At 62.3% G+C, this 25,648-nt stretch overlaps 1 protein-coding gene across 1 annotated transcript; it reads left to right on the top strand.

The window, feature by feature from the left end:
* Nucleotides 1-93: 93 nt before the first annotated feature.
* VOLCADRAFT_86539 (uncharacterized protein) lies at nt 94-25,648 on the top strand (the record flags this gene model as incomplete). Its single annotated transcript, XM_002946473.1, has 33 exons — nt 94-266; nt 349-443; nt 556-733; nt 1,725-1,847; nt 2,490-2,909; nt 3,176-3,582; nt 4,087-4,172; nt 4,708-4,876; nt 4,935-5,003; nt 5,669-5,912; nt 6,234-6,377; nt 6,818-7,678; nt 8,033-8,336; nt 8,919-9,299; nt 9,676-9,809; nt 10,183-10,655; nt 11,229-11,360; nt 12,042-12,303; nt 12,497-12,630; nt 12,813-12,946; nt 13,300-13,715; nt 14,164-14,260; nt 14,687-14,867; nt 15,126-15,817; nt 16,590-17,786; nt 18,041-20,497; nt 20,881-21,183; nt 21,638-21,898; nt 22,117-22,242; nt 22,648-22,728; nt 23,919-24,158; nt 24,857-24,973; nt 25,475-25,648. The coding sequence occupies 33 exons, from the start codon at nt 94-96 to the stop codon at nt 25,646-25,648; spliced, it is 11,265 nt and encodes a 3,754-aa protein (XP_002946519.1).

Genomic DNA, 25,648 nt, shown 5'->3' with positions numbered 1-25,648 from the left:
CATGGTGTAGTTTTTATTAATTAGAGCTGCAGGTCCGTAAGCCCACTGTGAGACCTCGGAGCAATCTCCGCTAGACAAAGCTGCATATACAGTATGTCCAGCTCCAAAGAGGAAGTAGGAGCTCAACCGGAGAAGGTATCTTCCGATCGAGGTGGTCGTGAAGGGCACCTGGCGAGAGCTGCTCCTGCACGGGTCAGCTTTACAGAGAGCTTGGTCGGCAAGCTCCCCGTGGGCTCTCGGTTTGAGATTACGGGCCCTGGCACAAGGTAAGCCTATGGTGACGCGTCCTCGAACCTCCCGGGTCCCTTAACGCTCCGGCTTACCGTCGACTAGCTGCCGCCGCCACAGTGCGCCTGCCGCTGACGACGCCGCATCAGCAGCGACACATGACGCAACCAGGAGTACGGTCAGCACGATACGGGGTGGCCCTGAAGGTGTGGCCGGTGCGTGGGTCGTGCTAAGGACGGGGCTGCAAAACATCGCTTAAAGAAAGGCACTTCCCAAGCCACACTCCCAATCCGCCCCCACCCCTCCCCTGTGCTGTACTACCAACAGGACCAACTACTCCACAGGCAGCACCCGGTACTTCCGAAGCGGGACCCAGTACGCCCGAAGACGCCCTCATGGCGTCTCTGCATGTCAAATTCAGCGCCAGTACGCGCTTTAATGCCTCGGATGCAGGCAGCTTGCCGACGGGCGCAGGGGCTGAAGCCATGGCCACCGGTCTTCCGCGGTGAGTACCGGCCAGATCCGTGCCAGGCCACAGCCATCCGTCGTGTCATCATCATGTCGCGAGTGGGGGAACGGTACTTGCCTCCAGTAAGTGGAGGCAAAGCTCTCGGTGACAGGGTCTTTATCGCGAGACACGTGTTGCAGTGTTGTGCACGTGGGTGACCAGCGGCTCTGACATTCACATGTTGGAGGATGGTAATTACCATCCGGTTACCTGCCGGCACTCATCTTGCAACCACGTTGAAACGGTGATGCATGATGTTCGGTAAGGACCGAAACGCATCGTAGCATGGGGGCCCCACCTGCGGACGAGCGGGTCGGCGGTGGGGTACTCCAAGATGTTGCTGCTACTGTTGCTGCGCCGCCTCAGGATCGGCTGTGTTGGGGTGTGTGCAGGTCGGGAGCCATGCGCCCACGCGGGCCAACACCGACCACAAGATCTCTCAACCAGATGCGCCGGTATGTATGTATCGCAAGTATGTATCGCTACAGCGACCCTGTTTGGGACCTGCTGCGCCCAGCAGGCAGGGTCGGCCTGCAGCCCCGCACTAGCACCACAGTTATTACTCCTGTCGCCGTTTTGACCAGGCCGCAGCACCAGTTAGGACATTTGGAGTGCGAACGGGTGCGGACTGGAAGGATAAGACAAATGTAGTTGAGAAATCTAATGGGGCACTTACTGGAGCAGAGCCGGGGGGCGAGCACCGTACTCCGGGCCACTTTAAACCTCCCTGTGTCAAGCATGGCATATGTATGTATACGCGTGTGCATGTGATGGTAACTATCCTTCTGGCTGGTAACTGCGCGTGCATGTCGGTGGGGAGGGAAATATCATTTAGGTGCTGTCTGCGGCTGTGACGACTCGCCACGAGCTCCTCACCGCACTTGGACCTGAACTCTAATACATACTCGCATATCCACGCATTTGTGGATTGGAGCTGAGCTGAGGATGGCCACTGCTGCCGTGCTGCCCCGACTTTCTGCAAGCCCAGCACCTTTCAGCTCCAGCAGCAGCCGTCCCGCGGTCGCCGCCGGTCGGCTGGGTCGTCGCTGCTGGATCCGGACCAGGAAGGCCCCATGGGCGGCATCATGCGGGTGCTATCCGGCCGCCAAAGGTGCGTCCGGGCCTCGGCTGTTCCAACCACCTACCCCGCAACCCTCCACCCCACCCCACCTGTCCACCAGCGAGTGACCGGCGATATGCACTTACCACCCATATCCAGCCAGTCAATTACCTAATTATTTTGCCAGTCGTTAACATCCTCGTGCATGCACACAATTTGTCCTTCCAACGTTTCCATCCACCGGTGCATCGACATGAGTTGAAACCCATCCACAGCTGAGCCATTTTCACGTTACCAGGCGAACGAAGGAATGGTGTATTAGCGACACGTTATCCCTTCTTTACTGCGCCCATGCGGTTCCGTCCAGCAGCAGACGTCCCCAAGTCGCAACTGGAGAGCGCGGCACGGGGTCTGGGGTTGCAGTCTCTCTGAAAGGGTGCTTGAGCCTCAATCGAACCGGCGAGCAGAAGCCGTGCCAGTGCTTCGGTCGGCCCCGTTCAGTACCTTCAAGGCAAAACCCCTTGGCAAGCTAACCTATTCGCCATTTGGTTTGCAAATCAGTCGTGAGTTGGCTGCGACAGCGAGTTCGGCCCCTACATCAGCGCACCTGCGTACAGGATCTGGCACGGTTTTCAACACAAACAGTGCTGGACGCTCAACATTGTCCTATCTTCCATGTATTTCCTGTTACAGGCCAGTTCCTATTGACCCAAAGTCCGCCAACCTCACTGCCATCCCAGGCCAAGCCTGCCAGGCCATTAGCTCTGGGCCAATCACACATTTCCCATTCCCTTCGGCCCATAGGCGTAGCCGTAGTGCCGACATTAGCTCCCCGCGGCGCAGCAGCGCCGGTAGCGGCCGTGGCGGCAGCCCTGTCGGTGGCTCGGCTCGGACAAGCCGCGACGGCAGCGAGGAAGGCGGTAGGCGCGGCGGCCGCATGCCGTCATCGCGGCGCCGCCGCCGTCCCTCCCCCGCACCTTCTAGCGGGAACGTCAGCGACGGAGACGGCAGCCGGCAGGGTCGCTGGTCGCTGGGACTAGGCGCGACAGCGCTGTGGAGCCTGCTTGCCGGTGGCAACGGACCGTTGCCTGGCAAGGGGCTTCAGCGCTCACAGTAAGCGGCGGCCATGGCCACTGGGGTGTAGGGGCTGGTGACCGATGTGACTCGTTGCCTCATCATCTGCTAAATGGAGTCCTCGCCAAGTCTTCGCTTCTGTTGGGCATGGCTTGCAGGCTTAGGCACGCGCACGTACAATTTAGGCGTGATATACATGAAGGCGTCAGATCTTGAATGGTTTCGCCAAGGTGCTGATGTTACAGTTGTGCGTAGGAATGTATGTGCTGTGACACGGGCCTGTCCGCACCTTCCCCGGGCTGCAGGTCTCTACCAATTGGCCGTTACGGCCAAAGCGGGTCGGCTCGACACCGGCGCAGCGGCAGCTTCGGCAGCCCGTTTGCCGAGCGCATGATCTGGATGGAAGGCGTTGACAGTGACGGCCGAGCCTCAGGCAGCGCCCACCGAAGCCGTAGCCTGCAGCGGGGTAGCAGCCGCAGGCATAGCGGGGACCCGGGCGTGGAGGCCGAAGGCGGAGCGCTTCACTCCCCGTTCCGGCGGCGCAGGAGCCGCAGCCGGAGTCTGAGCCGTAGCCTTAGCCGCGGGGAGCCAGCGCAAGATGCGGAGCATGAGCAGCGCAGATCGGGCTGGGAGAGGCGGCGTACCCGGCCGCAGGTGCCGCTGTTCTCCACGACCGGCCGGGAGCAGCGCGGCTCCCTGGAGGGAAGCGAAGGTGAGCCAAGGGTGTGCATTTGTGGGTGGGAGCTGGCTTATCACGCGAACGGAAGAGGAGTCGCGGAATTGGGGCAACGTGGAAGATGCGGTCGCTTGCATCGCGGGTGAGGGACATGGCTAGCTTGCGTGGGAAACTACCTTACGAACTGACCAGCAAGAGATTTGCAACATGCTCGCGACGATGGCATTTGGCAGTGGGGCGCGTGTCCGATCTGGAGGACGGTTTGCGGTGTGGACTGCCAAGCTTGTGGGAAACCGGCATCATGCTGGTGGAATCTGGCCAGGTCCTCTCCCCAGCCGGGATCATAAGGCGATCGGCGGCCGGCCTTCTCGGTTTGGGCAGGGCTGGGATCCCAGTTAATAGCCATCGCCAGCCCACCCGGGCGCACAAAGCGGAGTTCACCTTGCGGATATCCTTGCGGCCCATAGGAACGAAGCCAACGTCGGAAATACCTTCTCGCACTCCCGTTGCTGCTGGGACCCTTTGTCGGTGTTGCCGCAGGTAGTCTCCATGCACGGCGGAGCCACAACCCTCTGCCCAGGTCGCACAGTGGCGGCCGTCCGCCGGAGCCAAGTTCTGGCAGGCAGGTGCCGCGTGATACTGGCGGCGGTATATGCGTGTGTGCGTATGTTTGTCTGCTGTATGGCTGCTGCAAGCCGCACCGCCAGGCTCGGCCATCCAGCGTGCCCGCCGCTGTGGCACGGCCAGCATCGCCGGAATGCAGGGCTAGAGGCGACCTCTGCTGGTCAGGCCTGAAAGCAGCAATCGCACTTCAACATCGTCCGTCTCCGACCTCTTCTATGCAATCCTCGTATAGGGCCTCGCTCACCCAAGGGGAACCCATCCCTCTAAGCCTTGCATGCCAATATTCATACATGTGTGTGGCGCTCCTAAGTTTTCCAAAGCCCCAGAGGGGATCATGCTTTGTGGGTGAACGCACGTAACGTGTGTCTGGGCTGTTGAAATGTACTGATGGTCTATCCAGCCTGGTGTGTTCTGGTTAGACAGCCGCACTGCGTATTCGGCCCCACAGAAGCACACAGTGCCTCAATGACCCTTCACCTCATTCACTGAGCGCTGGTCTGTCCGACCATTGCCCGCTCCATGCGCACACGGGTTCAGGTTGGGGTCGGGGGAGTCGCCCGTGCCGCTGGGCCGCGGGCCTTGGAGCACACCGCGGGCATCTTCCGCTGGTCCAGGATCTTTTCAAGCTGCAGGGCAGCCCACAGCAGCGCTGCGGCCCAACCCGTCCGTGAGGCGCTTGGAGCTACGGCGGCCGTCTCAGCTGCAGGTGCCGCTAGCGCCCGTGTCCGTACCGGTGCCTGTGTTGCCGCGGACCATGGGCTCAGGTCCGCCGCGGGCGTCCTTCGCAACCGCCAGCAGGAGCGGATCTATCGCTCCGCAGGCATCTCACGCGGGTGAGCGTTTGCCTCTGCAGTGAAGCTCTTCTTCCCGCGGCCCCTCAGTTCGCTTCAGCTGCCGTCATTGCTATTTGGCTGACATGGTTGCTGGATCGCGCGTTGCCAATGCCTCAGCCTTCCTAGAAAACATGAGGGGAAGCGCCCATGACACCTCCTTGCTAAGGTTTCTTTTCCCAAGGAAGGCACTAGTCCTCGGGTACTTGGTTGTGCCAGGCAGGGGTCATCCACGGAAAGTGGCTGAGGAGCAGCTTGTGTGGGGGGGGCTTCGGCAGGTCACACAGTCCTGCGACCTGCCGCCTATCCTTGTTTCACAAAAACGGCGTAGCTTCCGCATTTTTGGGTCTCATGTCGCTGCCTGAGAAGCAGCTGCTTGGTCAACGCCGCTAGTCCTAGCCATCTCCTTGTTGCATCCCACGCCAGGGCATAGGAGGAGAGCTGCGTGCTGTCCAGGGCTGTTGACCGTTGTATGGGCTATGCGGCGCAATCCGATGACCTCTCTCCGATATTCCAAGCTTGGCATCCGGCCCGGATGGGGAAATGGATGTCATGCATGCCTTCGTGTGCTACCCTCATTCAATTTACCCGGCTAGCATATACTTCAAAATTCGGCCCCAAACCAAACTTCCTCCCCCAAACGCATGCTGACCTACACGCGTGCTCAGGCTCCTTGCCCAGTCTGGCCTTCGTGCCATCACCCACCATTCGGCAGCAAGGGGGCCCCGCCACGCCTTCACGCAACCTGCCACCGAATCCCCAGCAGCTGCAGCTGCAGCCATCGCTGCTGCAGAGGACACCCTCTCCAGAGAGGAGGGCTTCGCCGCTGCAGCGACTCACGCCCACACCATCGCTCGGGCGGCAGCAACCAGGTTTGCAGGCGCGAGGCTGTTTTGGCGTGAAGTATGAATGGTGGATGTTGGCACTCTAGGGAGGCTAGCTGCAGTGTCTGTTCCTGTAGGCGGATCCAGGCGGCGCTCCCGTTGAGTTGCAAAGGGGTAACCGGCCGGAGGAGGGCATTTGTAGACTTGCGTGGGTTTGCACTGCAAAAGCAAGTGCGTCATGGCGAGCGCGCGACTAAATTACTGTTGCTGTGTCGGTTGCTCAAGGATACTTCCGGGTACTCGGGGCCCGAGCTAGCCGTGGCCCTGCACATGTGCTGCAGGCGCAGCGGTCTTGCCACGCTCCTCCAGCCCGCCGCACCGCTCCGGGTCCCGCTCTCGGGCTGCACAGCGTCGCTGGGAGCGGCAGGGGTCTGAGGGCAGAAACCAAAGGGGGCGGCAGCGGCGCAGTAGCAGCGGTGGAGACGGCAGGGGTCATGGTTTCGCGCGGAGCCGCTCGGAGGGGCGTCGGTCCTTCGCGGCCCAGCGCAGGCAGGTAGTGGGCGAAGCGGTAAGGATGGGAGAGGGTGTTAAAATTCTTACGGAAGGAGAGGTGGACGGTAAGGCTGCGTAAACACCAGCGGAAAGCTACGGGGCTAGCTGGGCCTCTTAGACCACGCATACCGCGTCGGTGCAGTTGCCTCTTTGCCGCGCAGCAGCATTCACAGCTACCCCTAAATAGCCAGAGTTAGGGACTTGCCCGGAAGAGGATAAACACGCCCTTTCCATTTCCTACCTCAGCCGGGTCCGCTGGCGACTTTGCAGTGCTGCCGCCGCAAGCTGCCCAACGCGGCATGGGGCCTCAGCGCCCCCCTTTCGGGCCGTGCTCCCTCGGTTGGCGCCAAACCCGGGCGCCTCTGTCCCTATCGCTTCATGGTATCCCGTGACGTTCCGCCCCTCGTTGTCCCTTCCCTGGCACCGTTGCGTTTCCAACAGGGCGCGCAAGATGTCCGGCATATCCCATGCGGATCCCTGGGCTGAAGGGGCCCCGGCCAGCGGCCAGCCGTCCACAGGCAAACAGGAAGGTGGCGCCGGCGGCGCACGCACCTACCGCTTCATGAACTGGCTTCTGGCCGTCCGACGCCGGCTTGGCGGCACCGAAACCTCTTCCCCAGAGAGGCCCACAGCGTCGCAGTCTCAGCTCTCTGGCGAAGGGGCTTCAGGTGCCAGCGTCACTCCACCTTCCGCCTCATTCATAGAGCATGAGCTACCCGAGGCTCCTAGCCCTGCCGCCGACGTCACTTCCCAACGGGTTGCTGCAGCCGCCGCTGGTACGGCGGCTGCGGCGGTACCGCCACCGTCGGCAAGCAGCCCTGTTTTAACCAAGGCCACGTCATCACGTGCACAGGGTCCCTCAATGGCGTTCATGGATGCGGCAGCAGCAAGGGGGAGCAGCCCGGACCCCAGCACCGCACGTCCCTCGCCACCGCTACCGTCGTTGGATGTGCGGGACAGCCCTTTGATGCAGATCCGGCCATCGCCGCGCTCCTCGCCGCCCTTGGACCACTTGCGACCACAAGACCGAGTCCGGCCGACGCCGCTCAAGGTTTCGAGCGATCCACGCACGCCGGTACTGCAGGCCAGCGCTCCGCAAGGTGGAGGTGCTGATGTTGCGGCAGCTGCAGTGGTGGCGGTAGCCTCAGCTGGCGGGCCGGCAACGGCAACGGCTGGTGCTGGGAGAGGAAAGATGCCGGCCGCGGCGGCTGGCGGCAGTGGGCTGACAGAGGGTGGCACCCCGGAGAAGGCCCGGAAGGGCGGCTTGTCGCAGCTCGCGGGTTTGCTGGGCGCCATGATGAGGTGCGATGTGCGCGAAGGAGATGGAGTAGGACCCGCTTGCTTGCGAACCCAGGATCTCAGAGCGCAGTACCTGCATCAACCAACGTAAACTCTTATATGATGGCCGCTTCATGGCCGGAATACATGCAGTCTGAGGGAATGGATACGGTCAGAGTGAGAGGTGTTCAACTGCAAGGTGTTCAACTCGAAGGCTCACGCCAGCCAGCCAGCCACCAGCCTTGGTTAATTTCTATGGCCGTATGCATGCAGGATATGCTTGTTCCTGGGATGAAACACGTGTCTCGGTATCCGGCCGTTTAATTTCTCCCAGGGCTCACCCACCCACACTACGCTCGTCCGGCAATCTGCCCACAGGTTTCGCTCTCCAGGCAAGGACACGGCCAGTAAAGATAGGCCATCTATCGCCACCACTGCCGCGTCACCGCCACCGCCGCCCGCATCCAACGCCAACGCACCCGTCCAGGGCGCGACCAGAGAGCACCCCCAGCCCGCTTTTCCTCCGCCCCGCCCACCCACGACAACCGATGACGGCTCCACTCAAGACCCACCGAAATCCAGTACCGGGCCAGTTTCGGTCATGCAGTCGGCGTTCGCTGGTCAGGGGCAGGTTGTCTTCACGGACGAAGACGCCGCTGCCGCTGATGAGGGTGATGGGCAGGTGCGTGACCCGGCGGCGCCTGAACCCCTAGATGTGCTCGCGGAAAGTTTGGACCACGGTCGGCACCGAATGGTGCGCCACGCGCAGTCGCGTCTGTGGAGTTATTATGGCTATCTGGCGCAAGGGAGTCAAGGGAGTCAAAGGCTACTGCGTCCAGAAGTATTACATTGCGTACGGATGTTTGCACTGGCCCGAGCAGGGCTCGCAATGACCCCGTCCCGCATCGAGCAGCCTGGGCGGTGGGCAACCGGGCTCCCCGGGATATGGGTAGGCGGACGTGGTATAGCAGAAGAGGGACTGTGGCTGAGGGCCGCATCCAGTGCCTCACCCACCGTCGTCCTCCTGTCCCTTGTCGTCCGTCGTCATATGCCTGCCTGCCTGCCTCCCAGACCTGCACTCCAAGTCGTCGCTCCACGCGCGACAATCCCTCCACCTGCCCGCACTTCGTCATCCCCCTGGCCCCTGCAAAGTAAACGTCGCCAAACATGCAGCCGACGCTGCATTTCCTCCATTTTCAAATAACCTACACATGGCATAATCCCAGTTTGGCTGGGATCTTCCGGTTGCAACTATCCCCCACAGCACCCCAAGCCCTCGAGGCGCAGGAGCCGCCATGGCCGGACTAAGAGCGACCAGCCGCAGCGTAATATGGCTCCAAGCAGGACCCGTCCTGCCACCGCCGGAGCTGCTGCCATCGGAGCTGCCGGTGCTGTTGCCAGGAGCACAGGAGCCCGGCCCGCATCGGCTGGCGCTGCCCTGGGTGCCGCCAGCCGCTCGCCCGGTGCAGTAATAATCTCCCCGACTGCCGTGCCTGTGGGCCGGTCGGTGTCACCGCTAGGGCGCAGCATGGCGGCCGCCAGCGCTGGCGGTGCTGGCGGCTTCTCCCCGGGTCCCGCAGGCGGGGACCCCCGGACGGCTCCGGTGATCATGATCGCCCCGCTGGCCGACGCGATCCCTGGCCGGGTGCGTTGGACGGCAGGCGCAATTATGTGATGAGTTGCGTCGCGTGCGCCTTGAGGCTTGGTTTGCTAACTGGGTTATCTATACCTGCTGCGGTCGGTAGTCCGCCGCACCCGCTCCCTGGCTGCCCGCATCACATGCACCTCGGGGTGCGGCCGTGCAGCTGTCGTCAAGGCTGTTTCCGCAAAGCTGTTTGGGGTCTCCCTGCTTAAAGCTGGCCGCACCAACGAGTCCTCTCCCTGATGAACCTGCCTGCTCCAGGCACAAGTGTCTGCTCCATTATGCTTATGCACGTATCGCCCCTGCCGTCTTCCTCAGCTTACGAAAGTATTGGCCTGGGGTGCGGTGTATGTTATGTGGCGTGATGCCCTTGGGACAGGCGCTGATTTCGCCGTTACGTGGAGCCAGGCCCGGATCGTCCATTGTTAAAGTTGCCACTGCCATCGCCCGCATCGGCGAGCCCATCGGTGTTGCCAATCTCGACGGTCCCAGTATCATGCTGGCTCATGACAGGTGCGGGTGTGTTGGGATGGGGATTCGCCAAACAGCTAACTGAGGGCAAAGGCTATAGAAGCGGCTTCCCTGGAGCCAACCTGCCATCTTCCTTATGTGCAATAGTGAAAAGAGTCTATATCCGTATCCGATTTACATTCCGTGTTGGAGTGACCGCTGACCCAAATAACTGCAGACCCGATGTCGAAGGGCTTGCGTTCGTAGTTACACCACCCAACCTTGCGCCGCCCGGTCCCTAGCCCTCCTCATTCAACTTGTTTTGTAGGATTGCCTCTTTTTTGGAATGAGCATTAGGCCCTCCTGGAAGCGGGAACATGGCAGCCTGTACGCATTTATGAGCTGCTCGCTCGCTCCCTCTCACCCCCACTCGCAGGCACCCAGGTTTTACCTCCACGCTGCGCCCGGCACCAGGCCAACTGGCACATCCTCTGCTGCAGCCGTCTGGTGCGGAGCTGCCGTTCCGCGGTCCGCAGCTGCCTGCACCCCGCCACAGCGGCTTGCATGTCGACCCCATCCGCTTCCCCGCCCCCGCCCCCGCTCCGCTGGTACGACCTGCCCTAGACGCCGACGGGCTGCCGCTGCCAGGGTTGGCTGGGGCCGCCGGGGGACAGGGGGCCGTCTTACCCGGTGCCACCTTCACGAGGCTGATGGCGAGGGCGGCAATCGGTGATCCACGGCTGGAAATGCAGCAGCGGATGAAGCTGTTGCGTGTCGAGAGTTTTCTTCCGACTAGTGACACTCTGAACCTGCAGCAGCAACAGCGGCAACGGGAGCAGCTCTTAGGCCGGGACGAGGCGACGACAGCGGCTGCGGCGGCGGTAGGGGGCGCCGGAGCCGGTGCTGGCGGTGGGTATGATGACTCCGTCCAGATGGCGAGAGAGACGGAGCGCAGCTGGCGTGGGGCCGCTGATGGTGTTCTGTCCACTGCTGCGGGTGGGTGGCATGGGTTGGGGGAGATTCGACTTACAAATGAAAGGCGGTAACGGTAGGTGCGTGAAGTATCGGCTTTCACTGAAAAGGGAAACCACGGTTGCCACTCTGATGTCTGGTGGAAGGTAGAGGAAGTCGTGTGCGTTTAGCTTCGGCTGTCAGTTTGCAGGCAAGGATGCGACACAAGCCCTTGCCGAGGCCAGACTTACCCGATGGATTCTGCCGCGTTCCCACCAGGTGGATTGCAAGCGGGCGCCTGACCTTTTCGCCTAGCATGCTGGCTGGGCGGCCCTCGTTACGCGGAAATTGAATGCTGCAGCAAAAGAGACTCCTTGAGCTTGGCTCGTTATATGCCAAGTTCTTTCCTTTTGATTGATGTGGAACAGGCCTGTAGCAGAGCGTGGGTGTGCCCTCCTAGGCAGCCGCAGCTGTTATGCTTCCTCCTCGTCCCTCGCCATTGGTTTATTTGCCCCTTAACTCCGCACCCAGGACCCATGGACGCCTGCTTCACCTCACCCACGCAATTCACGTACCTGCCCGGCACCGGTCAAGTGCCGTCTGCCCCGCCAGGACCAGGCGCCTACCGCAGGCACCGGCCCTTGTGGCTGGGCCATAGGCCAGGTGCGGCGGTGGTCATGTGGCAGGCGCGTGGTCTAAACTCCTGCCTATCCAGCGCCGTGCAGGCTTCGGCACACGTGCCAATTTCCGTTTTCGCCACTTAAGGGGTATGTGTGGCGCGGGATGAATTGCATTGCAGTTCAGGACATGCGTGTGATTTTCTCTACTTCAGGTCCCTTGCCCCGCCGCCCTCGCGCTCTTCTTGGAGCGCCAAACCCTTTCCGCCTTCTTTGGTATCTATCGCTCCACTGCCCGGTTCCTCCTCAGCTCCATTCCGGGGCTCTGGATGGGCGCTGTAATAATATTGATAATGTGCGCTGCGAGGATAGAACACACGAGTAACTTGTAGTAGCGTGTAGTTACAGGCTGATGCGTCGGTTCCTTAAGGGTGTGGGGGACATGGGTGGATGCAAGCATGCGCCACTTGGCACCGCCTGCCGCAGCTGTGAAGCATGAGGGTACTGCATGAGAGGAAACGGTGTTGGGCTCTGTGGTCGCTTGCCATGTGCGGGAGAATATGCTGCTCAAGACGCCTTAAACCCCCAAACTTCTCCACGCCGGGACCTCCCTTTCAACCCCAACCTCCCGCCTTCGGCTGCCTTGCATACGTTTTTTAAGGAAAGCGAAGTCCACTATCTTGAAAAGACGCATACCCGAATCCTCCAAGCGTTTCTGCGGCCGCAGCCGAGAAAATGCCGACCCTGCAACGGCCCGCACAGCCGGCCCTGCTCCAACCCGAGATGCCGTACGGCCCGGCGGCAGCGCCGCCTCCTTCTCGGTCAGACACTGGCCCTGGCTTTTGGGCAGCTGGGCAAGCGGCGCCGGCAGCACAGCACCAGCAGCAGCAGCAGCAGCAGCCCGGAAGCTTCTTGACGGGAGCTGGCAGGAGCCACGCTGGCGACAACAGCAGCAGCCTGGCGTCTTCCAGCACCGCCAACTCGCTCCGGTAAGCCGGGTGGGGACCACTGTAGCGGCGGAGTAAAGAATCAGCCTCCGTACAACCGAGTCGGAGGACCCAGCCATGCAACCGCGTGTCGCGTCGTCGCTCTTAGAGATGCAAGGCGAGTTGCCTTCGCCTTTGTGGCCACACACGTGCTGGAAACAGTTGGCCTGTCTTCCATATTTTTTCTTGGCTGCAGGGAGATCCAGCCGGCGCTTGCGCTGGAGCTACGGCGGCGGGAGCTGCTCGACCCGTACGGTCCATACGCTGCCTCGGGCCCTGCGGGCGTCTCTGGCGTGACTGTGCGGGGCCTGAAACGCACGGTGACCGCAGGTAAGGTATGGCTTGCATCACGGCGCTTTCATGCGCACCCCTACGTTCGTTCATCCATCCTGCCGCCCCTTATGGCTTGCTCCGCTCCGTTCTTTGCTCAACTCCCCTGAGCCAACCCACCCAAGCTGGGGAGCGGTCCTCGTGCGCGTCCACTGACTTGGCTTCCTCATCTCCCGCGGCAGGTCCCCATGTCAAGCTGCTTAAGCCGCGTCAGCTGCTGCGGAACCTTCAGCCGCCCGGACCCACTCCCGCGTTCACCCGCCGGCAGCATGTGCCTCCAGCAGAGGCCCACCTGGAGGTACTGGACGAGCGCGAGGTGCTCCCTGCTATAGCGATGCGGCAGGTTTAATGAAGGCCTTTGCCATCCTGCGCCTTGCTGTCCTTGATTGGGCCTTTGGGCATGGCAGCCAGCCGCATTAGCGCGTGGTATCAAACGTAACGGGACTTCCATGCAGCTTCGTCACACCTGACAACGGAGTCTGGCTTGGCTCCCAATTCAGCTTGCACTTTCTCGCGCGTTTCCTTGTTGATCTTGCTGCTTGGCGATGCCCAGAGTGCTTCGTAAAGGCCCGGCCTGGCTCACCGCGCAGGTTCCCCGCTTGCCTGCCTGCGTGTCCGCGTTTGCATGCCGATCCTGCCATGCATGACGTGTCCCCTTGCACAATGCAGGACCCGCCGGCCGCGTCAGATGGCACGGCTGGCGGACACGCGCCACAAATTCACCCCAGTCAGTTCCCGACGACAGCGCAGCAGCCCACTGGTAGCGAGCAAGGAAGCTCAACGTCTGCACAGGCGATACCGCAACAAGAGCCGCCACCAGCGGATGCACAGCAGCCAGTGGACGGAAACGGCCATAGACTGCCGCAACCTCGGGAAGCCTGGAGCAGCTCTCATCAGCAGCAGGAATGGGGAGGCATCTCAGCGGGCTGGGCTCCGCCGCCAGCTGTCCTGCTACGGCCGGCAGAGGGGAGCATTGCGGTGCCGGCCGTGAGGACGCTGACTGCCGCACCGCTGCCGGGAGCCGGCCGTAGCCCACCGCGCCTGCTCCGGCTGCCGCAGGGCCCCGCGGACCATCAGGTCACCAGGTGCGGGAACGGTGGAAGGTAAAAGCGATGTAAGGGATGAACCGCATGTAAGCTGTATGAGCTTGGGTGGCGTGTAGAGCGGCGGGAGAGGGCTACCGCCTCCGCGTTGTGATGAGTCCATTGTGGGTTTATATGGGACGGATAGGGCTTCGCTGTGCTTCCGGGCTGCTCTAGGTGCAGGGAAAGACAGGTAATGAATCTTCGACTTTCGTTAGTTGTTAAGAGTGTACAGAGGCAGACGATACCTGTGGAGGCTCGGTGGGCGCCCTCTGGCGTGAGCCCTGTGGCGGGCAGGAATGGGCGCAGGTAGAGGCCACGGGATGGTGCCGCAGGTGGAGAGACGCGCTTGGCTGCTGCTGCTGCTACATGAAGTCCTGCGTGGGTTGTGCTGTTAATGTGGTCCGATGGCCTGATGTGCACGATGCGGTCCCTTCGCCGTTGCGTGCAGGAACCACACGCACTCGGCCCTTCCGAAGGGGGCGGAAGTGGATGAACCCCGCTACCTCAACGTCAGGCTGATGCGAGTCTTGGAGCCCCGGCCAAAGGTGCGGCGCTGTGGGGCCAGCAACTCAGATTTCCATCCGGAATGATGCACGTGTCTGTTCCATCCGCTCTATTGCTTTAATGCCAACAGGCCCGCAGACTGACCCGTCAAGTCGATTATGCCGGCACACAGATGTCCCAAACGGGAGCACGCATGTTCCGACCGTAGTGCCTGGCTCTTCGATTCCCGTCCCCCATGTTGCCTTTCACATGAACTCCCGCAGTGCGAGCACTTCTCCTACCTGACCGTCCAACTTAACCTGCACGGCCCTGTGATTAGCCACGCGCCGCGGCCTTGCCTGCCACTGGGTTCCCGCACATCTCCACTGTCCCCTTCCTCCTCCACACCGTTCTCCACGAGTTTTCTGCCAACCCGCGAACCTTCTCGCCTGTCTGCGCGCCCATTTGTCCACCGTTATCCACCGCAGTCACCTTCCGACCCTCTGCCGGGTGAGGCACCTGCCCCGGGACTGCCCATGCGCAAGTTGCGGGCGCTGGAGCGGCCAGAGGGGGAGCTACCGGGAATTACCCCCGCGGGCACTGCCGGCCGCACCGAGCGCCTACTGGGAATGCTGCGCCGAGTGGAGGATCGTACACGGCCTGTAACAGGTGACGGCAGGGCCCCGCGGCCCCAACGCTGGCTTGCTTTGCTGTGAAGCGGTTAGGCCCGGGGTTCATAATCAGTGGGTTCGGATGCAGCGTGTAGGGTCCCGGAAGAGGGCGCGGATCCTCAACGGCGAGGACAGCTTGGCTTCCGCAACCTAGGAGGTAGTAGGCATGCGTTGGTACGACTAGTGCGCATGCGCATGCTCCTGTTTGGTGTTATGTCTCTCTGTAGTTACCTGAATGCCACACTCCGCCGCGCAGGGTTATACGCAGGTGGCCCACTGGGCCAACGTGTCGGCCTATTCGATGGCACTGCAATGCCACTGATGGACGCCAACGCTGCATCGGATGCGGCTTCAATGACCGCGGCGGCTTCGCAGTGCGCGCCGGCTACGGAGGCCGCAACCTCAGCCGCACCCGCTGACCCGACTTCATCACAAAGCTGTCCTCCTGAACGCCCTCGGCAGCACCCGCAGCACCCGCAGCACCCGCAGCAGGCCTCCGTCTTCCCTGTGGCCAAGTCAAAGACCTCCCCGCAGTCCCCAGGACCATCATCGCCACAGCAGCTCCTGCCGCCTCGTGGCTCTACCGACATGGCCACACAATCCGCTCTGGCCCAACCCACGATCGATATCCATGTCCACAGCACCACCACCGCCATCACTAGTACCTCCGCCGGCACCGCACCGGGCGCCACGCCGCCTCTCCCTGCCTCTGTCTACGGGTATCCAGCAGCGCCATTATCACCGCAACGACAGCATCAGCAACCTTGTCCACAGCCGGACCCACAGCTCTGCCAAGTCCCTGTGACCGCCCCTGCTGACCTGGGGGCGCTGGCTGGGCTGTCGGCTCTGAGCCAGCTGACGGTGCTCGCGTCGCTGTCGCAGCTAGGAGCGGCCGTAGGGGGCCTACCTGGCGTGGAGGACCCCTCGCTGTGGCCGGACCTCCTGGAGGTGAGCAGTGTGCGTCTCCGGGGTTGAAGGGTGAGAGGGCCGGGTGATGGGTAAGGGCCGGGAGCACATGGACGCGTGCATCCATGGGGCGGCAAAAGCCCGACATGGCACGTTACGTCCTCACTCACGGAATGGAATATGGGGACGGGAAAGCTGGGAAAGAGGAGGGAAGCTGCAGCGGCGTGATCCCTGCGGCTCCGGATATCCTGGCAGACGGGTAACAGGCTGCCCTGAAAGCTGCTTCTGTAAGCCGTTCCTTGCGGCCGATCACGTCAAGCTCCACTGTTGACTTTGTATGTAATGTAATGTTACAGAGTGGGAGGCTTCTGGGCCGCTTTATCACATTGTCAGTTCTACAATTTATCACCTTATAGCACCATCCACCACTACCACACTGTACTTCGCCATACGAACTGTAAGTCCAAGGCGGCGGATCCAGACCTACAGGGACCCCTCCTCATTCATTCACCCCAACATCCGAAGAGACGGAGAGTTCGGCAACCGCCACCAATTCAGCGTGCGAATCTGGTCCATCAACTGTGACCTCAACTGCACATCTCAGCAGCTAGCCATAATCTCGCGCTCCCGACTAATTCGGTGTCCTCCCCAGGAATCCGCTAATTGCAGAAGTGTCAACCTAGACCAGACCAGAGGATTTATGTACGCATCTGACAGACACTCTTGAGTCAAGGACGGTCAATACGTTGTATGTAGCCGGTCATTGCTGTCGTTGCCTTGCCCTACCGCGCATAACCCCTTCCCCTTGCTCCAGACAACCCCCGAGTCGCTGCGCCAGGTCTCCGAGAACACCGTCGCGCGCTGGCGCCAGCAGCGGGCCGCCTTGGCGCAACCCGACATGGCCGCCTTGCGCGATATGGACCCAGCATTGCAGTTGGAGCCAACCCAGATGCTGGGGCCAGGGCCTCTCGGGGAGGCCCAGCATGCCCTGCGCCACGGTAGAAGCCAGGGCGGCGGCGGCGGCGGCGGCGGCGGCGCCGGGCCCATGCCCGGGGGCCCGTATCCCGGTGGTCCTGGGGACGTGCCGCGGGACGATTCCCCGGGGAAATGGTTGGTCAGCCGGTCTGTGGACGGCACGGTGCTTGCTATCAGTCCCACAGCAAAGGCTGAGCAGGAAGGAGGGCATGGAGGCGAGTTGGGGTCAGCGGCGAGGGAACGGAGGCGGCGAGAGAGAGAACGGGGTCAGCGGAGGCGGCGGCAGTCGGGCCCCGGTGAAGCAGGGTTTCGGGGGAAGGAGGGTGGGGGGGAAAGCGAGGGCAGGAGGCAGAAGGGAGATAAAGAGGAAAATCGGAAGAAGGGGCTGCAGAGGAGAGCAGGAGGGTCGGGCCGGCACCGCAAGCGGGCGAGCTCCTCTGGGGGCGACGCCATCTCGGACAGCGGCAACAGCGAGTACAGGAGCGGTAGGAGCACCAGCAGCAGCAGCAGCACTAGCAGTAGCGAGGGCAGTGACGGGAGCCGCGGTGGCGCACGACACGGTGCATCCGCCCCGGGTGCGACGGCCGCCGGCGCACCTGAGAACGGCGATAATGATGGTGGCGCAGGGCCCCCAGCCCCTCCCGCTACCCGGCCAGAACCCGGCGACGATTTCGGACTGGACGTAGCGGAGAGGCTGCTGCATCGGATGGCAGGATCGGAGATGCGGTCATCGCGGCGAGGTAGCCGCAGTGACGCCATGGCGGCGGACCGCTTACAGCAGCAGCATCGGCCTCCGCCCGCTGTAGCCGCCACGGGCTCTGGCGGTACCGACAGCGGGGAGCCCCTGGCTGGCAAGGAAGCACCTGGCGGCGTAGGAGTCGTAACGGGGCTTGAGGATGCCGGGTTAGCGGCCAGCCGGGGACTATCACCTGCCGTGTTAGGCCATGGCCCCACCGATCCAAGGCACGGCAGCTCCCCGCATGCTAAGATGGTGGACGTGCTGCGTGGGCCGGAGACGAATCGCAGGGCTCAGGAGGTACGACTTGTCTTCAGCTGCGATGGCTTCCTAGTTCTGATAGCCACACACAATTCGCCCACCCTAAACTGGCATCAGCATTGGCATGGCCGCCTGCTTCCGTAGACCGTTTGTGTGCCGCCTCTCTTGCCTTTGCCATGGCTGTTCCGGCAGGCTTTACTGACCCACTAGTCCCGTTGGCTTACAACCTGCGACCCTACTTGCGCCGCCGCGATTGTTGCCCTTCATTACTCGCTTTTTTGAGCACCCAACAGATCCTGGACCGCCATTCCGCCTTACGCGCCAAGTACCTAGCTGCGGCTGATAACCTTCGAGCCGCCGTATTGGCTAGCTCGACGGCTGGACAGCAAGGTACCCCCCCAGCGACGCAAGACGTCGGCAATGCTGGTGGCGGAGGCGGCACGAGTCCTGGGAGCCAGGGGTCCCGACTCGGCCCCGAGCCGACACGGAGTCGGGTAGCTGCATTAGCAACTGCGAGCGCCCCAACAGCGCAGCCCGGGGCCCCTGGCGGCAGCCTTCCGGTGGCCTCCGCGGGGTCGGCGCCGCAGGTGGCGACAACAGATCCGCAGCAGGGGCAGCAGGGGCAGCAGGCCATAAATATCTACTGCACCCAGCTGGTGCTCAACCCCGGTCGGGGCCCCATCACAGTCCCTGGCCTGCCCGCCTACTATCCTGCGCCAGGGCCTGCAGCCTGGGCGGGTGTGCCGGTCGCGGTGCCCTCGTCTCCGCCCGCCTACCCCGGGCCGCACTACGTTCACCCGGGCCCTACCTCCCCCTCCGGTGCTGACCTGAGAGAGCAACGCCCGGTATATGTGTGCCCAAGCAGCCAAGCCGCGCTTCGGCCGCATCCGCCCGCAGTGAAGGTGTTGCACACGGGTGCCGCAGTGTGGGTGCCGCCAAACGGTGGTGCGGAACTGAGAGCGGCGGACGACGGCCGCGGAGCTGCCGCAGCCGCCTCCACCGCCGTCGGCAATGCCAAAGACCGGCTGGGTGCAGTCGTCACCGAAAATGAGATGCCTTCCTTAGGAGCCAGCCCTCACCCTGGACGCAGCAGCAGCAGTGGCGGTGGCGGTGGCGGTGGCCCGTTATCGGATGCGCCCACAGTCTCCGGAAACCGCGTCACACCGGGCAAGCGTCTCGTCCGTCGGGTGATTGGCAGTAAGAGAATTTCGCATGACACGTCTGGGGGCATCGTGGTGCTGTCCCGGGAGGGGGATGGCGGCCGCCGACCTTCCGACCCGACTTCGTCCAACAGATCTTCATTCGCGACTGTGGCAGCGGAAGAAGAGGAGGGCGAGGCCGAAGTAGGCGAAGGGAGGGATCAGGTGGAGGAGCAGCAAGGGAAGCGAGGTGAAACGGCACTGCAGGCGTTGCCCAGGGGGCCGTCTGGTGGGGTGGTGTCGCAGGGCAGCGCAGCAGATGGGGAGGTGCTGTCCCTAACCGGGTCCAAACCTGGATCCTTATCTGGATCTGGATCGAACAGGGAAGGGGGGGAATCTGAGGCGCATGTGCGCGGGGCTGGGCGAGAAGCTGGCGATGCCTCGCGAGTCGCAGAGGACAGCTCCGGCTTTGGGGAGCAGCTTTCGGCACCACCGCCAGAGCAGCAGCAGGTCATGCCGCCACCGCCACCGCCACCGCCACCGGCACCTCCACGGCAGGTGGCGCTGGCCGCGGAACTGACGCAGCTGATCCTGGAGGCCTTCCAGCAAAGCGGTGGAGTAATTCTGCCGGAGGGTACGGAGGCGCCGACAGGGCCGCCACCTCCAGGAGCCAGCGGCGGCGACGACGGCGTCACATACACTGGCCGCGGCCCCGCGGGTCCCGCGTACCTAACTGACGCATTCGGGGGCACAGTGAACTCCACTGCGGCGGGGCCCTCCCAACGTCCCACACACCCCAGTGCCCTCTCGCAATCCACCTTCCTGCCGTCCACGCTGCCCAACACCGCCGTGCCGCGTGGAAAAGGCCCCACCTTCTTGCAAGTACGGGATATCGAGATGGAGGGGTTGTCCGGTGGCCGCGATGGTGCCGGCATGGCGGCGCTGGCGGCGGGCTTCCAGGGCGGCATGGCCGATTGGGAGGCGCAGCCCATTGCGGTGTTACGGGGCCGGCAGCCCGGGGGGCCGGCGCCTCCTGCCGCAATGGGCCCGGGTGGCGGAGGCGAACCACAGACGCAGGTGCAGGGACCTGGGATGCGCAGCCCTGGTCGCGGCCTGACGGCGGCGGAGGTTTTGGCGCTGAAGCCCAACCCCGAGCAGCAGCGCCGGCTGGCGGCACTGCAGCGCCTGCGTGCGCGGCAGGAAGCGGCAGTGGCAGAACGGCGGGCACGCTACCAGGCAGGTCTGCAGCACTTCGCAGATCCCACCAAACAGCTTCGGCCATTGTTTCTGCCGCTGCCGGAGTACCAGATGCCGGCGGGTGCCGGCGCCGGCGGAGGTGACGGTGGCTTTGGTGTTGGCGCCGGTGGTGAAGGCCCATGGTATGCCTCCGGCAGCCGGAATGTGGCATTGGGTAGGCGGCGTAGCTTGTTTTCGGGCGATGAGACCCGCGGGTCAGTCTTCCCGGTCCCGGTGCGCCAAGCCTACCTGACGAGGTCGAGTTTGGAGCAGCAGCCGCGCACACGCAGCCCTCGACAGCAGCGCATGCACGCGGAGGTGAAGCGGCGGCGGTGGAGCAGCCGACGCGAGGACGCTGCCGTACTGCCACCGCAGGTGCGTCGGGGGCTTTTCTGGTGCCGAAGGTGGCCCTGGGGGGAACTGTGTGGCGATACTGTGTCGCTAGGCGACGGGACTGGGTAAGGCGTGTGGGGTGATGTTCCGGATCTGACACTGCATAGGGCTCCGCGCGCTCGTTAAAGGCTAAGGGAGTAGCTTCTCAGGCACCCACGCACACCGCCCTGACGCCGTTCGTTGTCGCTAGACCGCTCCATGCCGCCCAATTACCCTTTCATGGGAGGGCTGCCGTAAAGGCATTGCCGGATGCCTCCACGCGTGGCCTCCACAGAATCCCTCTCCCGCCGAGTTTACGGTACCTAGCCATTGCCCCTGATGGGACCGCCTGATGGAAACCTGCGGCTCACATTTGCACTGGTCAGGTGGCGGCGATGATACAGCACCAGCACAACTTTACAAATCGGGTCCGCAGCGCCATGCACCCGTCCGCCGACGCTGCCGGCTGTGAATGGGGTTTCGGAGCGGACCATGGCGAGGGGGACCAGGGGGAAGACTGGGATGATGATGGCGACCCGCTGGGACCTGAGACGGAATGCGGCGGCTGCAACTTCCCCGGGTGCCCCGTGCATGGCAGCGGAGTGGAACGAGGCGGCGAAACACCCACGGTCCACACCGGCACGCGTGTCGCACGGCGTAGCGCGCAGCCATTGCGAGCGGCAGGGAAGGTGCGGCGGGCTCCTTTAGACGTCAAGAGCTGGGAAAGGGCTCTGAAATTTGGGGTGATGTAATCAGAACACGAATTCAGCGCTGTTTCTTTCAGCACGTTACTGCAACGATTTACATGTGCACCCAACAGTACTACGAGGACAGGCGGCATGGGTGTGAGGCACCTCACTGCGAGCTTTATCTTCACCATATGTTCCCATTGGTATCTGGCATAGCCGGCAAGATGAATCGGATTGCGGTGTTACAGGGGGGGGGGCTTCTGGCTACAGCGCTCAGTGCACTGCGGCTGTCCCATGTAGGCCATCATGCCTGGCTAGGCATTGAAAAGGTCATTCCGGCTGCGGGGATCCGCGGGCATGCGTGGCGCCGCTTATGACTGACTATGTAGACACACATACGAGTGCGTGCACAGCTTTCCCTCCCCCCTTCCTCGTGTGTATCTCCGCTGAACAGCGTCCCGCTGTGGCCGGGAGTTCCGCCGACGGCGTGATTGGCAGCCGTGCGGTGGAGGGGGAGGAGCGGACGGCCGAGGCGGCCGGGCAAGGGCGGGGAGAGGAGGATGCGGAGGATGCGGAGGAGGCGCGGCAGCGTGTCCAGCGGGAGATGCATCGGGCTGCACTGCTGGATCGGTGGACTGCGGAGATGCGGACACTGGGTGCCGCCAGTGCCCGAGTGGAGGCCACACAGAAGGTCGCTGTAGCTTCCGTGCAGCAGGTATGTACCGGGGGCGTGTGTGCACATGGGGTGCCCGGGTTGGCGGGGGGGGGTGGCGGATTGCGCATTGTTGCATGGTCGCCTGCGGGGCCTCCAGCGGCCCCAACAACACCCGCCAGTCCTCTCCCATGACCGGGTCGCTTCCTTGTCCCGCGGCTGACGCTCACCCTGTCCTCCTTGAACCTTCCCCGCCGCTGCTGGTCGTATCCTCCTGTTAGGCCCTGGCCGCCCGCCGCGAGCGCCAGGCTGCGGAGCTGGCTGACATGTTCCGGCTCCTGGGGGAGGTGGACGAGCTGGCTAGCACCCTGGAGCAGCAGACCAGCGATACCAAGAAGATGATGCAGGTGGGCTGGATTAGGGCTTTAAGAGTGGGGGGCGCACGTAGGCTCCCGAGTGCCGGGGATTGGTTATCGGAGTCCTGCTGGGGATTGCTGGGTGCAGTCTTGGATATCACAGAAGAAGGCTTGAAGCCACCCGTACCGTGCTCTTGCGCCTTCTAGTGCCGCCATGTCCTCCAGCGCTTCCGCGTCCCTCCCACGTCCCCTTTCCACTGGACTCGTAAGGCCCGCGAGGCTAGGCGTGTCCCGGGTAGCAGTCGGGCAGCGGCTGAGAGTTTACAGCTGCTTCTGCTTCTGCTACAGTTGACGCCCTCATATCCTCCTCCCCATGCGTCGCTTTCCTCCCTCGTCTCCCTTCCCGGAAACCCCTCGGCCCGACCACCACGCCTCCCGATGTGGTGCCACGCCAAGGTGCTGGAGGAAGAGGCGGAACTGCGGCGAGTATCCCGACTCAACTCGCTGCTATTGGAGGCCAGAAGGTTAGGCGGCCAGGTGGACGAGGCGCTGCAGCTGGGGAGCGAAGGAGGGGGAGGGGAGGAGGGGTGGGAAGAGCGGTCGGGAGACGAGCGGCATGGGTAGAGGCCGACACGGGACGGCCGGTGGTTCGGAGAGAGCGTGATGGCGAGGCCTTCGAGGCCACAATCATCTGTGCAGCATTTTATTTGGTCTGTGGAGGTGCGCTGTGGAGATGCGCTGTGATGGACAGCACTCCGTGCCCAGGGGGACTTTCTGTTCTTACGATCTGCCCGTGCCAAGGTCTCCAAAATCTGCTTGCCGGGTTCGGGGAACTGTGACTTGGCCAGTGTTAGTTTTCTGAGTGGGTGCATCGGGCTGGATCCTCAATCCTAGCCTTGGTCACTCGGGGAAAGCACGGATATCAGCCTGAGCAGGAGAATCTAGGATGGCGTGCTTCTCGTCCTCCTGACCTGACCGCAAACGCGGTCTCCCGTACCAGCCTCCAGTAAGCCTCCCGTACCAGTCGTGCATCTCTCATATTTGTAACACCGCATGCTGATCATGTGCAATAAATTTTTTTTAACTTCAAATATCGCGCATTGCGATTGTGCATTCCCAAGGCCGTAAGTGTCAACTGTAAAACGACCGCGCGTTGCGGCAGTGAGGTTTAATCTCGCCAAAGTTAATATAACGACCTGAAAACTAAGGAACAGCCTTTCGACACACTAAAATGCTTTGCTCCGCAATGTTGGGAAAAGCTTCTCCGACTTGTGGTCGAGTTCGCGTGAGCCAGCGCGCCTTTTCAGTGGCAGCTCAGAGCCTTTCACAGCAGCTGTCGGCACCGGTATCGAAGCCAAACTACAGTGCTCCTTCGCCGGGGGTGAGTTTTCAAGTGCAACCAAATGCCAGTGTCGGTACAGTCGCAACCATAGTTTGTTTTCGCAACCGCGGATATGCGGGATGCTGGCATAGTGAACAGCCTTAAGAAAGACGGCTTCCGCACTAGATAAATTGCAGTGGATTGAGGTGCGTTTGGCTCCTGCCGACAGCTGCGGCACCGATGGCAACGCACGTGGGCAGGCCACAATATCCCATCACATGCCTATAGGAGTACGCCTATGACACAATAAGTGATAGCATGCTCACCCGTTGGTGATGCCGTGTGTGTCCACAGCCGAAAGCTGCAACCCCTTTCCCCATACCCCTCCACCTCGACCACATCCCAGCCTCGCGCCCTCGCAACAAGCTCGACAGAGCGCGTCTATGTAAACTTCCACATCTATAAGACACGTGCAGCCATGGCGGTACGGCTACTGCCGCCCAGCTTCACGACCGAGAACGGTTACAAGACCTTGGAGCGCGATGGCGTGATGCTGCTGGAGTTTGCAAACGCCAATCCCGGGCAGCCGTCCGGGACAGCCCCAGCGGCGGGCGGAATCAATCGCACCTACAACTGGTCCAACAAGGTAATTATACGTACGACATGGATGTCAAGGGAGCCGCCGCAAGCATGGTCTCGATCCCTCAACACACGTCCGTTGCATTTGGGTCTGCTCAGGATCCGGCTGACATTCCCTGTCCGTATGATGGTGTGAAGTAGGGGGTGATTGTAGCTTCACCCGTTGCCACTAGCTAGCCTGGCAGTCCCCCTACCACCTTCCCCGGTGTTTCGGGGCAGCGTCATCGTTCGAACCCATGTGTGCCGGTCGAGGGATCCCCTTGTCCAATGATCCTCCGCTCATTGTCGGAATCAATCCCTCAGCATCTTTGCTGCGTCTGGGGCCGATATCCACATGCGTTGTGACTTGAACTTTTCCACCGCCGAAGCCAGCTTAAGATGCGGCTTCAAAGCACAAGCTGAAGGAAAGGCGGCACAGCGACCCAGATGAGGTCCACATGCGCCGGGGCACCCCGGGGGGCCCACGGGCAACTCGCGTGGGGCACGGGTCGGTCTGGTCGGGGGGAGTTTGAGTTTGACACCCACCCATATGAGACGAAACCTCAGCTGCTGCCACGGAGCGGAATCGTCTTATCAATACATCTTGACGGCACCCCGGGGAGAGTTTTCAGTGCCCCCCTATCCAACTGCCGACCGACCCCTGGCGTCACATAACCTGACCGGCCTACAACTGTCCCCAACTGAATACCTAACTCCCCTTAACAGATTTCCTTCGCACTGTCCCCCTCGGAGTTGGGTACCATGCTGGCGGGTGACGCCATTGCCTCAGACAAGGGGCTGGTCATGTATCATGACCCGACCAAGTTGGGCAAGGTTGGGGAGGTGAGTGACAGATATAGCTGAAGCGGCGGCACATGTGCACGTGGGGCCTTAGGGGCCCTTGCGTCCCATCTGGTTGGGGGCCCTGCAGGACCCTCTCACACACTCACGCACACATGCAAGGCCCCAGCACACACCGACATGCACGAACCTAGCCCCGCGTGGGGATGCAGCTCGGTGGCAGTACAGACGGGAGGGGGGAGTAGAGCGGAGAAAAGGGGAGGGAGTGAACAGTGATACTGACAGAAATCCATAGCTGTAAAAGCATGTGTGATACTTGGAAGAGTGATGTGCGTGTGAATGATTCCACGGAGCAAGGCGACCTGCCCATTAGCCTATCCATTCATTTACCCACCCATTCACCCGCCCATCCACCACACATGCACACACTAATCCATTCACGCACCCGAGTATGTTGCTTGGGCCGTTTGCCCTTGCCTTGGATATTCCTAGCACATACTAATGGTGGGTCCTATGAAACATGACCTGCTGCTCCTCCCCCAGCCTATGAAGCGGCTCACCATGAAGCAGATGCCGGATGGTGCCATCTCCTTCAGCCTCAGCGCCGCGCCCGACAACATTTCTTTGCCAGTCAGCCGGGGGGAGTTTGAGGTACTCAAGAGCCTGGCGCATTATGCAATTCCAAGGCTGCTGGGCTTTGATGCTGCATTTCAATGA

Source organism: Volvox carteri (assembly GCF_000143455.1).
Source record: "Volvox carteri f. nagariensis unplaced genomic scaffold VOLCAscaffold_3, whole genome shotgun sequence".
Classification (NCBI taxonomy): domain Eukaryota; kingdom Viridiplantae; phylum Chlorophyta; class Chlorophyceae; order Chlamydomonadales; family Volvocaceae; genus Volvox; species Volvox carteri.
The sequence above is the reverse complement of the archived record's forward strand: the minus strand, read 5'-3'. Positions and strand labels throughout refer to the sequence as shown.